The sequence below is a fragment of the Anguilla anguilla genome, chromosome 8 (assembly GCF_013347855.1).
Source record: "Anguilla anguilla isolate fAngAng1 chromosome 8, fAngAng1.pri, whole genome shotgun sequence".
Classification (NCBI taxonomy): Eukaryota; Metazoa; Chordata; class Actinopteri; order Anguilliformes; family Anguillidae; genus Anguilla; species Anguilla anguilla.
This window is the reverse complement of record NC_049208.1, coordinates 13283572-13296994: the sequence shown is the minus strand read 5'-3', so window position 1 is coordinate 13296994 and position 13423 is coordinate 13283572. Positions and strand designations below refer to the sequence as shown.

Below are 13423 nucleotides of genomic sequence, written 5' to 3'. Positions count from 1 at the left end.
AACAGCCATGCACGTGTCAGATAGGGTTCTCTTCAGATCGTTTTCCCCATGTCGGTGTGTGCTGTAATTTGGCCAGTAATTATGAGATACTTGGCAGAGCTGACTGGTTTAAGTGCACTCCACTGTGATTGAGTGCCAACTGAAAAAGTGCCTCAGCCAGTCAGATGCAGGGGTAGAGCAGTAGGCGGAGATGACACAAAGGCTCCTATATAGAATCCCGTCTGTTAACTGGCTGAGCTGATGATAATAGCTCTTCCTTCAGGAATTGGCGCTGATTTCCTTTTAAGAGGTGGTAAGTGTGCAGCAGTAGACCTGATGCTGTTTGTGTGTGGCTGCCGATGATAAGAGTGGAGAATCCCAAGGTCAGCCCCATATCTTTCTGTGAGGGTGATAGGTATGGCACAGCAATATGGAGGTTTTAAGACGCTTAATGCTGATGGATTGCCGGTTTGTGCTGTGGTGCCAACAAAAGCAGTGGGAGGACCTTGGGAACTGGGAGTGAGGTTTGTTTCCTGCTCTCTACTGTGATAGAGACTCTTCTTTCTACCAAACCATCATGGAGACATACAGGTTTGATTACAGTCTAATAAATTTCCTTCAAATAATAATAATAATAATGATAACTATTATTATTATTAGTAGTAGTAGTAGTGGTAGTATTAAAATAATACTAATGATTATAACAATACTTATACTACTAATATGTCATGCTAGAATTTTAGGTCAATCACGCTATTAAAAATTGCTTTGACATCACGTGTTTCAGAGGAGAGCACATGGTCTACTAAATTGATTTAGGTTGCAGCCATAAGCATGGTGTGCAAAATTGGCTGAAAAGGGGGGAAAAGCCTAAAAGATTCTCTAGAACTTACTGGCCACACTGTTTTATCTTTTTAGTTCATTTTTAATATTTTTTCATTTAATCCTGGAGCTTCATACTGTAATTCTTAACAATGATTTTTTTAAATGGTAAGTCTCCAACAATAGTTTTGTAATAACTAATAATTTTCTCTAAAATATTACTCCACCTTGTGCTGAATTTGATTTGTGCAGTTATACTACTTTAATTTCCACAGTATCTATTACTTCTTCATGCCTAGGCTCTGAGTCAGTGCTCTTTGCAAAGTGTGTTATTATCGAGGTTTTGGGATCTGAAAGGGGGGGTTTACGACCGTGACTGGCAGGACCTGGAGCTCCTGATGAAGGGGACAGTAGGTGAGGAGGTCACGTTTTAGGGGACGGGTCTCCGTGGAAGCGGGGAAGCAACAACACTGAGCTACAAAGGCAGTTGCGGGTTGAAACTGTAATTACCTCTGAATATCCTTAATAGAGCCGAATAAGGAGGCCTTGGTGCTAAATGGTTCAGACAGCCCTATTTATCCCCAGCTAATTGCATTTTACCGCGTCCATTGTATTTTAATTAGCAGGATCTTGACGCTGTTGGGTCAGATCCCGACCCGAAATCCTTTTTGTTTTTTTGCGTGGTGACTGACACAGTTGTGAAGTATTGCTCCTTTACTTCCCCCCTTTTACTTAATATAGCGCTTAACAAAGGAGCTGTCAGAGAGTGCCTTGCACAGCACATTGCAGAGAAACAATGCAGGTTATTACAGACACGCTAGGAAATCTCAGAGAAAAGCTGGGCAATTAATCAATGACAGAGGAGAACAAACGGCCTGGAATGATAACACTGAAAACAGTGAGGTATATTTAAGCTGCTCTGGTTTCTGAACAGTCATAGGCCTTGATGTGTGGCACAGTTATATATAGTAAGGCAGTGAGTAACCAACCGTGTTCCTGATGATTGACCGTCCGGTAGGTTTTCATTCCAACTCGAACAAAGAACGTCTCATTCAACAGCTAGCGGTCTTGTAGTGGTGCTAATTAGCAGAGTCAAGTGTGCCAAAGGAAAACCTACAGGATGGTAGACATCCAGGAATGGGATTGGTTACCACTGTAATAAGGTATCTCTGAGGTTCATATATGCTCTTTTCAAACATGTTTGAATCGGTTTCCATTTTTTTAAGGTGGAATGAGCTGCTGAATTTGTATCTATGTATATTAATTAATATTTCAGTAAAGGACCATCAAATGACTGTTGGGTTATCGTCTGTTATTGGGTGATGTTTAAGAGAGCTCAAGCGTTTACTCATGAGAGTGTTTACATTGAGTGTGGGAAATACAGCTATTAAATGCCTTTCGTATTCTATCACTATATTTACTTAAATTCATTATATTAGTACAAACAGGTGCTGTAGGGTTTTGTTTAAACATAAAGATCGCAAGTGAATTTATCTCTTCGTAAATCTGTAGCCCTCTTAAAAAACTCACTCCGGTCGTTCCTGCCATTTTGTTTTCTTTTCTAAGGCCGACAAATGAAATGGCAGTTAAATGTGTGATTTGCGGCATGGCAAACTGCCAGCCTGTCGTTTTTTGTCTGACAGACCGTGTGCAGCTGAACTGGCTCTGGCAGGTGTGGTGTGGGACGCAGCGCCCTGTGTAATGTCCTGTACCTGCTCCTGCGTTTCAGGCACTCTCCCAAAGTGGTGAAGGCCGCATCCCAGGTCCTCAGCAGCATGTGGCAGTACAGAGACCTGCGGAGCCTCTACAAGAAGGTAAGGCCCGCTCACCCCCCCACCCCACCGCATGCAGCTGGCTCACTCAGCTCCAATCACTGTAGTCCGGACGGTTTTACAACCACTCTTCACTGCAAACTGCTGAATCAGAACTGCATTGTGAAGCTAAACGGTGTTCGAGCTGTGCCCCTCCAGGACCAGGGTTGAGTTGCCCTATAATTGCACTGTGGCCCTCTGGGGCCAGGGTTGAGTAGCTCTGCAAGCACTGTGGCCCTCTGGGGCAAGAATTGAGTGGCCTTGTAGGCACTGTGGCCCTCTGGAGCCATGGTTGAGTGCTACTCATACAGAAATGTTGTCATTTATATGGGGGGGGGGGGGGGGGGGGGGTAATAGGATATATTTATGCAAGAATATGGTCAGGGTGAATGAAAGTGCAGTCTCGAATCAGAAGGATTGAATAAGAATGCTTTCTCACACTGTGTGGTCTCCATGGCGATAACACACACTATGGACACAGAACCAACCCAGTGTTAGGGTGACACCTGTCACCAGGGGAACAGTCAGAGTCTTCGTGGCATCATCTCAGACGAGTTAGCCCAGGTCTGACTCACCCGCTACTTAGCCGCCAAGGCTAAGGGCTTCCCTCATCGTCCGTGCTCAGCATGGCTGTCTCAGCTGCCCGTCTGATCACCGCACGGGTGTGACTGGCTAATGCGCAAGCTGTGAGAGTCCGCTGAGTCCAAGAGGAACGCTAGCATGCACACCGTGGGGCCAAAGCAAAGTTTCAGAAGTTTCAGGAAGTAATAGAGAATCAAATCGAGATTGATTTGCCTGCCAGCAAAAATAAGTACGCATATAAATTATTAAATAAATTACTGCAGTAATTAAGTAAACTTGGCTTAGCCTCAGAAATGCAAGGAACTGTTTTATATGTTTGTAAGAACAAAAATCCAATTTGGGAACAAAAAAGATGAAAAAAAACAATGTAGAGAATAGGGTAGAAAAAAAGCGTTTCAGTTATTTGGATTGGTCTGCATTGGCGACTGCACTTTGCTTTGACACAAATGAGTAATGCCGTGTCTCAGAAGCCACTGAAATATTTACAGAAAATGGCTGATCAATAAGGGATTGTGTGCAGCGGGCTTTCAGTCATTTGGCTCAATTCTTTGTCAGGCCGTTCCCTTTTGTGCGATTGTGTACACAAACCTCGGGCAATTTCAGCAACCTGCATTTCTGAACGATTATCGAGTTAAAGCGCCGTTATTCCTGATGTCTCTGCTCATGGCAATAGCAGATAGAAGTGAAGGCCCATTGATTTTTTAAAATTTATTTTAAAATAATATGAACCACGAGTCATCCTGCTTTTACTGTATTCACGGGAAAAACTAAGTCTAATTTGTGCCTTCTAGTTTCGGGAAATAGCATTATGTACAGAAAAGATAAATAGGATAAATATCAGGAAGGGAGGTTGCATTATACTGCCCGTGGCTGTTAAAATGCATATCCCCCCTGACAGCTGCCTGGAAGCAAGGAGAGCTTCCTGTTCAGCTGCCTTATAGTAAGAATTTCACAGTAAGCATTGACTATACTCTGATATAGTGTATTTTGATAATATTACTGTATGGTGATGTTATCTGATTTATCAAGGTTAAAAACAAATGTCCTTGAGATGCCAAGATGACGTGTTGCAGTTTATCATGCACAGGAAGCCTACTGTATGTCCCGATATTAAAAGCATTTGGGTCATGTCCGGCTGTGTCCCAAGGTGCCCCGGGATCTGTTTCGATTCACCCCGAATGCCCAGTGGCTTTCATGCTGAGAAATGCCATTGTGCAGTTATGTAAAATCAGCTTGTTAACATTTCCCAGTGGGGTTTTGTAAAGGTGACTTTGAGCTGCAGTATAAGAAAAGATCCTATAAAATAGCGAAGAGGGAGTGACAGAGAGAGGAAGAGATTGAAGTGGCACGCTGGTAGACTCGGCCCGGCATCGACTGCAGCGACACGTTCGGGGCTGGTGCACGTGTTGGTGGATTGATAGAATGAGTTTAGCCCAATTCCTCTGGGCGTCGGATTAATGAACTAGAGGATCTTTTTCTGCACCGGCTGCAGGAGACCTCCTGTAGAGACAGACAGGCCGTGATCGAATCAGACACTTTCAGATAGAGAGCTCTGAGGGTTTGCGGAGGGGTGGGGGGGAAGGGGGGGGGGGGAGGGGGGGGGGGGGGGGGGGGGGGGGGAGTCCTGTTCCCATGTGGGCATTGAGCATGTGCAGAGAACACTCTGACAGGGAGTAGGCCAGGAAGAGACAAATACGCAGGTGACATTGTTAGGTTACAGGGCTTTGTAACCTGTGGGGAACCAGGACCCCTAGGAGCTTAGACTGCACAGAAAACAATTCCTGCTGATAAACACCTCATAGGAGACATGGAAACCACAGTACTGGCTTTAAAACAGATTTTCCTTAGCTCACATATTCCACAAATAAATCACACATCCAGCTTTGTGATCTGCAAATTGCATCTTCATTATTTGCATAACTTAGCGGCACTTATATTATGTTACCCTTTTACATATGTTTATGAACAGTATACAACCAGATCTACAGTACCGAAGCTGGTTAGGGTTTGTACTGTACATGTGGAGATCCATGAAGAGTCAGCAAGGTGGAAAATTTGGAAGATTTTGGTTTCCATAGTTCCATAAATTACATATTTATACTTTCTGTTAAAAAAAGAATTTAAAGTTCCTAGGTAATATCATAATACTGTTAAGCATATCTATAAGTTTAGAAATAGCTTTAGGGTATGTATCTTATCTAAGCCCTCAGATCGTTAATGTATCAAAAAATTAACCATTTTATGTGATTGGAGTTCTCAACAAAGGGATGGGGAGCTTATTTCTAGGCCAGATGTTTGAATGTAAAAGCAGTACCCCACCCAGGATTCGAACGGCTTCACGGTACATCTGAAATGAGAAGAAGTCTCGGGCTTTCCGTGAAAGGTTGCGTTTCCGCTGATACGCCGCTCACGACAAGTTGTAACTGATGTGCGCCTTCGTTCGCGCAAAATGAAAATGTCAGTTCTGCTTAATTTGATACGGAATGACTCAGAAATGATAATCCATCACTGCTTCACTTTTAAATGCTGCAGAAGAAAATTAGATTATCTCTAATTAGAGTGCATTTATTATATTGAGCCTCTGTGTTTAAAGCGCAGCTTCTTTTCTTTCTCTCGTTTGAACCTGGCACCGGGACAGCGACGCGGGGCTACGTCGCTCCAGATGCCTGCTAAAGCGAGCAGGATGCAGAATGCACCGAAAATGACTTAATGATGAAGTACAAGATACAGTAGATGTGGCAAAGAGCCACGTTGGATGTTATAAATGGGCACTGGAGAGGCGTACAATTCATCTTGAAAGTAGTCTAGGGTACTGAGATGAGAAATAAAAAAGAGAGCCAGATTTGGTTGGCTGGATCAAGCATTTTTAAGTCAACCTTTTAGGTCCAGCTGACATGGTGAATGCTTGCCAAATATAGCTACATGTATATTCGCCACTTTGTATTTGTTTTTGAATAATAAAATGTTGTTTACGATATTCCAAATTCCTAACCAGAAAGAGCAAAGTTCTTTTTTCAGAGCACACTGTAAATGCAGTGCTGCCAATGTGTGTGTATTTTACATTATAATATTATGACTTTCAAGGTGCATGTACAGTACATTGCATTATAATAGCATGGCTTACTAAACAAGTATTGCATTATAATGGTAGCAATTGCAATATGCATGTGTATTGCATTATAATGGCAGGGATATGTGTGTATATTACATTAGAAAACTAGGGCTTGCAATTTGCATTATATTGTAGTCTGCTGAATGGTTCCATTGTAGGGCTTCCATTGTCAGGCTCAGAAAATGAGGTAATTGAGGAACATGGAGCACCTTTGCTACTATAAAGTGGGAGACTGGGAGGTTATTATATAAATTGCCAAACATGTTATCACCTGGTGCTTTTGGGTTGTCAAAAAAAAGCAAATGAGGTGGCCTGTCAGAGAAAAAAGATGACATCAATAACAGAAAAAAAATACTCATCAACAAGACCCAATATTCATTTGAGAGGGGCCACAGAAGCAAAGAGCCCCTAACACAACCCTGGTGCGAAACATTGATTAATTCTGCACTTACTATAACAAGGAGGCCCACAGCCCACCAGACAGACTTCTGCAGTCAGGATCTACAGGGCATCATAGTGCTGGTACAGTAACACAAATAAAAGATTCTCTGAACCGGTACTGGCCTAGAGTTTAAAATCCTTCCTTTAGCTGGGGTTCCTATACCATTTCTACTACACTAAATAGAATAAAGTCCTCTTAGCTCTTTTTGGTAATATACTTCGCTCTTGGTTTTTGCACATTTTGTCCAGATAGTTACTCCTTTGGCAAATCTCCATGTCTTACATAATGCACTCGCATTTGCAAATTGACTGTGCTCTTTCTTCCATATTTCAGTTATTCTAGCAAGCTGTAATGTAATGGTGGTGATATATTCAGAGGATAAGAACACAGGCAGGAGGAAATGGCCTACCTGCCATCAAAGGTGGCATTTATCACCTGTAGAGCTCTGTGTAATTAACCTTGTGGTCATATTCCAGCTCTAATCAGTCACTCAAGTTCCCCTCATATTTTTCTGCACAGTCAGAGCCAATCCAATCACAAGCCAGTGCTTAAGCTAGTATTTCTTAAGCATACTTTGGTTACACTTTTTTGGATCTTTTTATTCCTTCCAATATTAATTATTAAGACTTATTTATTTTTAATGTTTGATCAAAGCGATAGTAGTATCATTATCTTACAATATTTTCGATTTGGTTATTGGTGCAAACTTTATTTTGGTTTATTCAGTGTTTTCTCCATGGAAGCTTGCGGTAGGACTAATTTTCTAAATTAGTTGGGTGGGTATGCACTCGCTCTGCAAACTTGTGAAACACATGACATAATGAAACACCGAGGCCACACACCGGAAATAAGAAGCATTGAGTAAAATAGAGGCACACAGGAGCTGTCACTGAAAGCTGTCATCGCCCCGTTGAGAGACCAGCACCGGCTCTGGCGCCCACGCTAACTGGCTGTGTACGCCGCTCTGCAGCGCTGCGTTTCACCGCCAGTCTAGAGTACCTGCCCAAAGTCATTATTCCCCACATGCCCGCCGGTTGCTTAGCAACGGCAGTCTCCCCTCGCCGTTGGTCTCCCGGCGGCGCCGGCGGCGGCGCGGAGCTGCAGAGCGAGTCTGAGCTGCAGTGCTTCGTGTGCGAAACGGGCGTGGCCGCTGACCCCAGCGGACCCTCGTCGAGAGCAGAGTTTCTACCGGGAGCTCAGAAATTCGATTTCTTCTGCCGAAAACCCGGCTCATTTGCACAACAACGCTGAAAATTCCACCTCTGACATTCCCACAGCTGAAATAATTCCGCTTTAAATCCGCTATGTGAATGAGTGTCTACTGAGGCGCCTGACCAAAGACAAAATAGCCAGGGCCAGCATCCTTATGTGAATCTCCTGTTATCCTGCCTGTACCCCTTAGACACACAAGTACGAAGGATGCCGGGAGCACATAACAGAAACAGACTCCAGTTTAGCAGGTAGATAGCAATACTGCCAACTACCTGCTAAACTACCACAAGCACTCACACACACACACACACACATGCACTCACACACACACTCGCACACACACATTCACTCACACACAAACATACACACACATATACACATGCACACGCGCACACACAAACACACACTCGCATACACACACATATGCACTCACACATGCACACACACGCTCACTCACGCACACACTCACTGACTCAAACACAAACATACGTGCATGCACACACACACATACACACGTGCACACACACACACACACGCACACACATACACACACATTCACACACACACACACACACACTCACATACACACTCACACTCGCACACACACACACACACACACACACACATCCAAGTCCCGTCAGGCTGTTTCCACCTCAGGCATCCGAAGCTGTGATAGCTCCTTTTACACCCGTAACTCCCACTGTGATGGTACACTCCCTCTCAGTGTCTGTCACTTCACAATGTCGTTGGGTATTCTCATGTGACCATCATTACGTTGTTGTTTTATATATAGGTAGATTTTGAAATATTGACTGACATTTGAGATTGACCCTCTTTTATGGTTCGTAACAAGTTTTGACTTGGCAAAAAAATCTTCTGTTGACGTGTTCAGTGAAGGAAATAATGGCTTGATAGATGGTTGTAAAACGGAGAGAAAGTCTTCTTTGGCATGGACATTGATTGATTTAAGCAGACAGTTATTTTGCTTTTTTATTCTAAGCTGCGCTGCTAAACAGAGAAAAGGCATTCATAATTATCACCTCTATTTCAGAATTTTCAACCCCAGCAGAATTCAAAATCGGTGCACAAAAAAAAAAAAAAAAACCTGAACCTGCATTTTGCCATAATTAATACAGCAACGGTTTCTCTGGAACCGCGCTTGTTTGTTTATGTACATGACAGCGCGTACACAGTGTAGCGTGCGGTTGACCTTCTTTCCACTTTTTAATTAGCCTTCATCTTTCATTGCGGTTATTTTATGATTCCTTATTTTCTTCATGGTCAGAGCACCACTATCATTTCTGTCCTATTCACTGAAACTTCAAAGCCTTTGCTTAAGCTAGTAGTGCATTCTGTGTACCGTGTCTGTAGCCTCCGGTAGGCTGGTTTTATGGATTCAGGTATATCATCATATATGACTAGGCTGTGCGGTTATAACAATTGCTTGGTACTTGTGGGAATGGAGTAAATACTACCACTCAGTTAAAAAGTAGCTTTATTGTTGTTTTTTCTGTTATGTGTTAATTTACTTCGGTAAATACCTCATTGCAATGGTTTGCTTTATCTTCACTTAAGACTGATTTTCATGAGTTAAAAAAAGGGACAGGAAAGATCTGAATAGTTAAACTGCACATACTGGAACTTGCAGGCACTTATATGAAGGTGGGCCTGTCCTTTTTCAGTGGTTATCTCAGGAAATGAAGCCTTGGTGACTGAAATTGCATTTCCCTTATTTAGATCCAAGGTCGCACAGCGAACACAGAGTTCTGGCAGGCTTAAATTAAGCAAACCAACTTCTTTTTGTGTCCAAATAAGTGAAGGGGGAAAAGGTTCCCTGAAACTAATTGGAATTATCGGAGGGAAGAACTACGGGACCTTTCATGTAGCTTTTTTTTTCCCTGACCTGGATCTTAGATGAGCCCAGGGAAGAAAATCACAATGAGCACCCGTCTGTGACTGTTAATGTGCAGTCATCAGGGAACGAGAGGCCACGCCCCACCCATACAGATGCAGCATGCTGATTGGTTATGTGACTATTATGAAATGAAATTGCAGCAACCGAACTCCCTGGTAGACCGTGGAGGCTCTTTGGAGCTAGAGCTCCACCATGAGGCCGGGCATACTAACTGCTGGTACAAGAGGAGAGCAAAGGCAGCAGGTGCTAACAGGGACAGAGAACAGGAAGCGGAGGGGCCAGCAGAAATCATGCGATTCATAGCGATTTGGGTGGTATCACAGAGCATAACAGCAATTGTGATTCTCACTGATTCACATTCAAAGCCTCTTCACCAAGGCCACCCTTTCTTGCAGTCTGCCAGTGCCACAGTGTCTAATGTGTTCCCGTCGTTCCCAAACATTACCTCACCTGCCATTTAACATCATCTGACCTGCACCAGGTGATGTGAGACATCAGGTGAGGTCAGGGTGTAAATGCTAACTCTGCAGCCTATAACTGCTGCCTTCCTTTTAAATGAAAATAGCTTGGTTGTCAGTGCACCATACAGCTGTACATGCCAGTGTGGCTCAGTCCAGAAGAGCCAGAGGCCCTCTTTGATGACAGTGGTTCAGGCACACTATCTTGATTCATTTTTAATGACTGCACAGCGGGTTTTGGTCTTAAAGTTGTTTTTGTGTCTGTATGTGTGTGTCTCTGTGTGTGGGTATGGGTCTTTAATGAGAAACTGTCCAGTCAAGGGGAACTGTCGGAACTTTTTGAGAGTGTTGCCTTTGTCTTTCAGTCGTTTTTGTTCCTCCAAATTAGAAAGTGTCCACACGGCCATCACTGTAAAGTTTTCTGAATGATGGGTGAGCGATAAGTGGGGTGAAAGTGAGGACATTGTCAGTGAATGAGACACTGCTGTGTTTCAAATGGCCTTGTGGAGAACGGTTTTGCAGATGTAGCCAGCATGTGAATGAGAGCTAATTGTGGACCGTGTGCGTGCAGCACGATTTTTCATGCATCCATAAAGATCATTTACGTGAGCATTCATTTAGATCATTTAATGTTGTGTAATGCACTCATGCTGATCATTTGTGCCTGCATACTGCAGGGCTTCTTGTGTGCATTCATGCAGACACATGTGCGTACTGCAGAGCTTCTTATATACATTCATTTAAATGTGCATACTGCAGAGCTTCTTATATACATGCATGCAGATCATTTAAATGTGCATACTGCAGAGCTTCTTATATACATTCATTTAAATGTGCATACTGCAGAGCTTCTTATATACATGCATGCAGATCATTTAAATGTGCATACTGCAGAGCTTCTTATATACATGCATGCAGATCATTTAAATGTGCATACTGCAGAGCTTCTTATATACATGCATGCAGATCATTTAAATGTGCATACTGCAGAGCTTCTTATATACAATGCATTTACATGTGCAAATTGCAGAGCTTCTTATATACAATGCATTTACATGTGCAAACTGCAGAGCTTCTTATATACATTAATTTACACATACATACTGTACAGCATCTTGTATACATTCATTTACATATGCAAACTGCAGAGCTTTCTTATGTACATTCATGCAGATCATGTACATGTGCCTACTGAAGAGCTTCTTATATCCATTCATGCAGATCACATGTGCATAGTGCAGAGCTTTCTTATATACATTCATTTACATGTGCACCCTGCAGAACTTTCTTATATACATTCATTTACATTTGCATACTGCAGAGCTTTCTTATATACATGTATTTACATGTGCAAACTGCAGAGTGTCTTATATACATGCATTTACATGTGCATAGCTTCTTATGTACATTCATACAGATCATGTATATGTGCATACTGCAGAGCTTGTTATATGCATTCATGCAGATCATGTACATGTGCATACTGCAGAGCTTCTTATATACATTAATACAGATCATTTATATGTGCATACTGTATTCTCTCTTATATGCACTTGTTGGGCTCTGTAATTCTGCAGGTGGTCTAATGCATGTGGTCTAATGTCTTGCTGCTTGTTTGTTTCGCAGGACGGGTATTCACAGTATCATTTCGTGGGCTCTTCCTCCACAATAGAAAGGGACAGGCAAAGACCCTACTCTTCCTCCCGAACCCCCTCTATTTCGCCTGTCCGGACCTCCCCGAACAATCGATCAGGTGAGTCACCCTTTTTCTACCTCTGCAGTCATCTGTCACACAGACAAGACTCTGGCCTTGGATTGCCCATGGTCTTAAAAGAATACCTTGAGCTGTGGAAACACAGAGAGAGTGTCTGGTACCCAGCGCCTTTCACAATAACAGCCCAGGGCCATTTTCTAGACAAGTCGTATATTTTGCCCAAGTAAAAAAAAAAAACTTCGTATTCTTATCGACTTTTCCAAAAGATTTTTTTTTTTTCCTGGCTATACTGGAAATTTCTGGACGGGTTTGGATATTATGGCTTTGCTGTAATCCCGATGAGGTCAGCTCTGGGCTCCTCTGAGCCGCGGCGTGTTTAGCGGAAGAGCGCGACCGCGGCGAACGCCAGCCACTCCGGCGAGCGCTAATGGAAGCGGGCCTTGGGGGGGACCGAGCGTCGGCGGCGGGACGGGGCTTCGCGGCAGTAATGCCTTTCCAGTACAGTTCACATGATATTACAACCGGAAAAGCACTTTTTCCTCAAGGTCACCTTCAGGGGGGGGAGGCTCTCCGGGAGCTCGCCGTTCCGTGAAGCAGTCGGACGGTGATTTAAAGGGCCGAGGCTTCGCGGCTTCGCACCGCGGTTACGCCGCGCGGCGCTAAGCGAACGATAGCGGCCGCAGCCCCGCCGATTTATCCGGCGAAAAGCGGGCCGATCGCGCCGGCTCGGAGAATGGCCCGTAATGATAGCTCCCCCCCACGCCCCCCCACATCACTTCCCCTCCACTGCTCCTGGTGCGGCGCTCCTATTTTTATCGTCTGGAGGGAGATGAAAGCCGAAACGGCCCGGGGAGATTCCGTCATGGCGGTGCCCGTCAGCGGGTTGCCTGGGAGCGCGTGCGGAGGTGCGGAGCCTCAGCTGCGTCGGCGGGACATCGCAGGAGACCCGCGTTTCCGCTCGCGTGCGCGCTCACGCCCGGGGGGGTGGGGGCGTGCCGAGCCAACCGATGCCTCGGTCCCATCCAATGACGCGCTGCCGTTTGATCATGCCTCCACCTTGAGTTCTCCTCGTTGGGAACTGCCTTCCATAATAGCGGGTGCATTTCTTTAGTGACATGTACATATGTGCATGCTTTCTCCCATGATCCTTTGCTTCAGCTCTTCCAGGTACTAATTAAATATAGTGTTGTGCACGAGTTAGGGAATTTGTCTTGGGCCCAAAATCCAGCTGCTTTTAGCAACTTCCATACCAAGCCCCTACTTTTCCTGAGGACATGCCCGGCAATATTCTCCTGAATTTAGGTTGAGTAAAGTTAATTTCTTCAATGGAAAACAAATTTAAACTTTCAGAAATCTCCTCTGAATTTAAGTTATGT

General features: G+C 44.0%; 1 protein-coding gene across 5 annotated transcripts in view; it reads left to right on the top strand.

Moving 5' to 3' along the window:
- The window catches only part of LOC118234146 (catenin delta-2-like), a 178390-nt gene that overhangs the window by 155001 nt on the left and 9966 nt on the right, over positions 1-13423 (top strand). For all 5 annotated transcript variants that reach the window (XM_035430527.1, XM_035430526.1, XM_035430525.1 and 2 more), the window contains 2 exons: positions 2531-2615; positions 11960-12086. In XM_035430527.1, coding sequence (XP_035286418.1) covers positions 2531-2615; positions 11960-12086 — 212 coding nt within the window. The remainder of the gene's footprint in view (positions 1-2530; positions 2616-11959; positions 12087-13423) is intronic.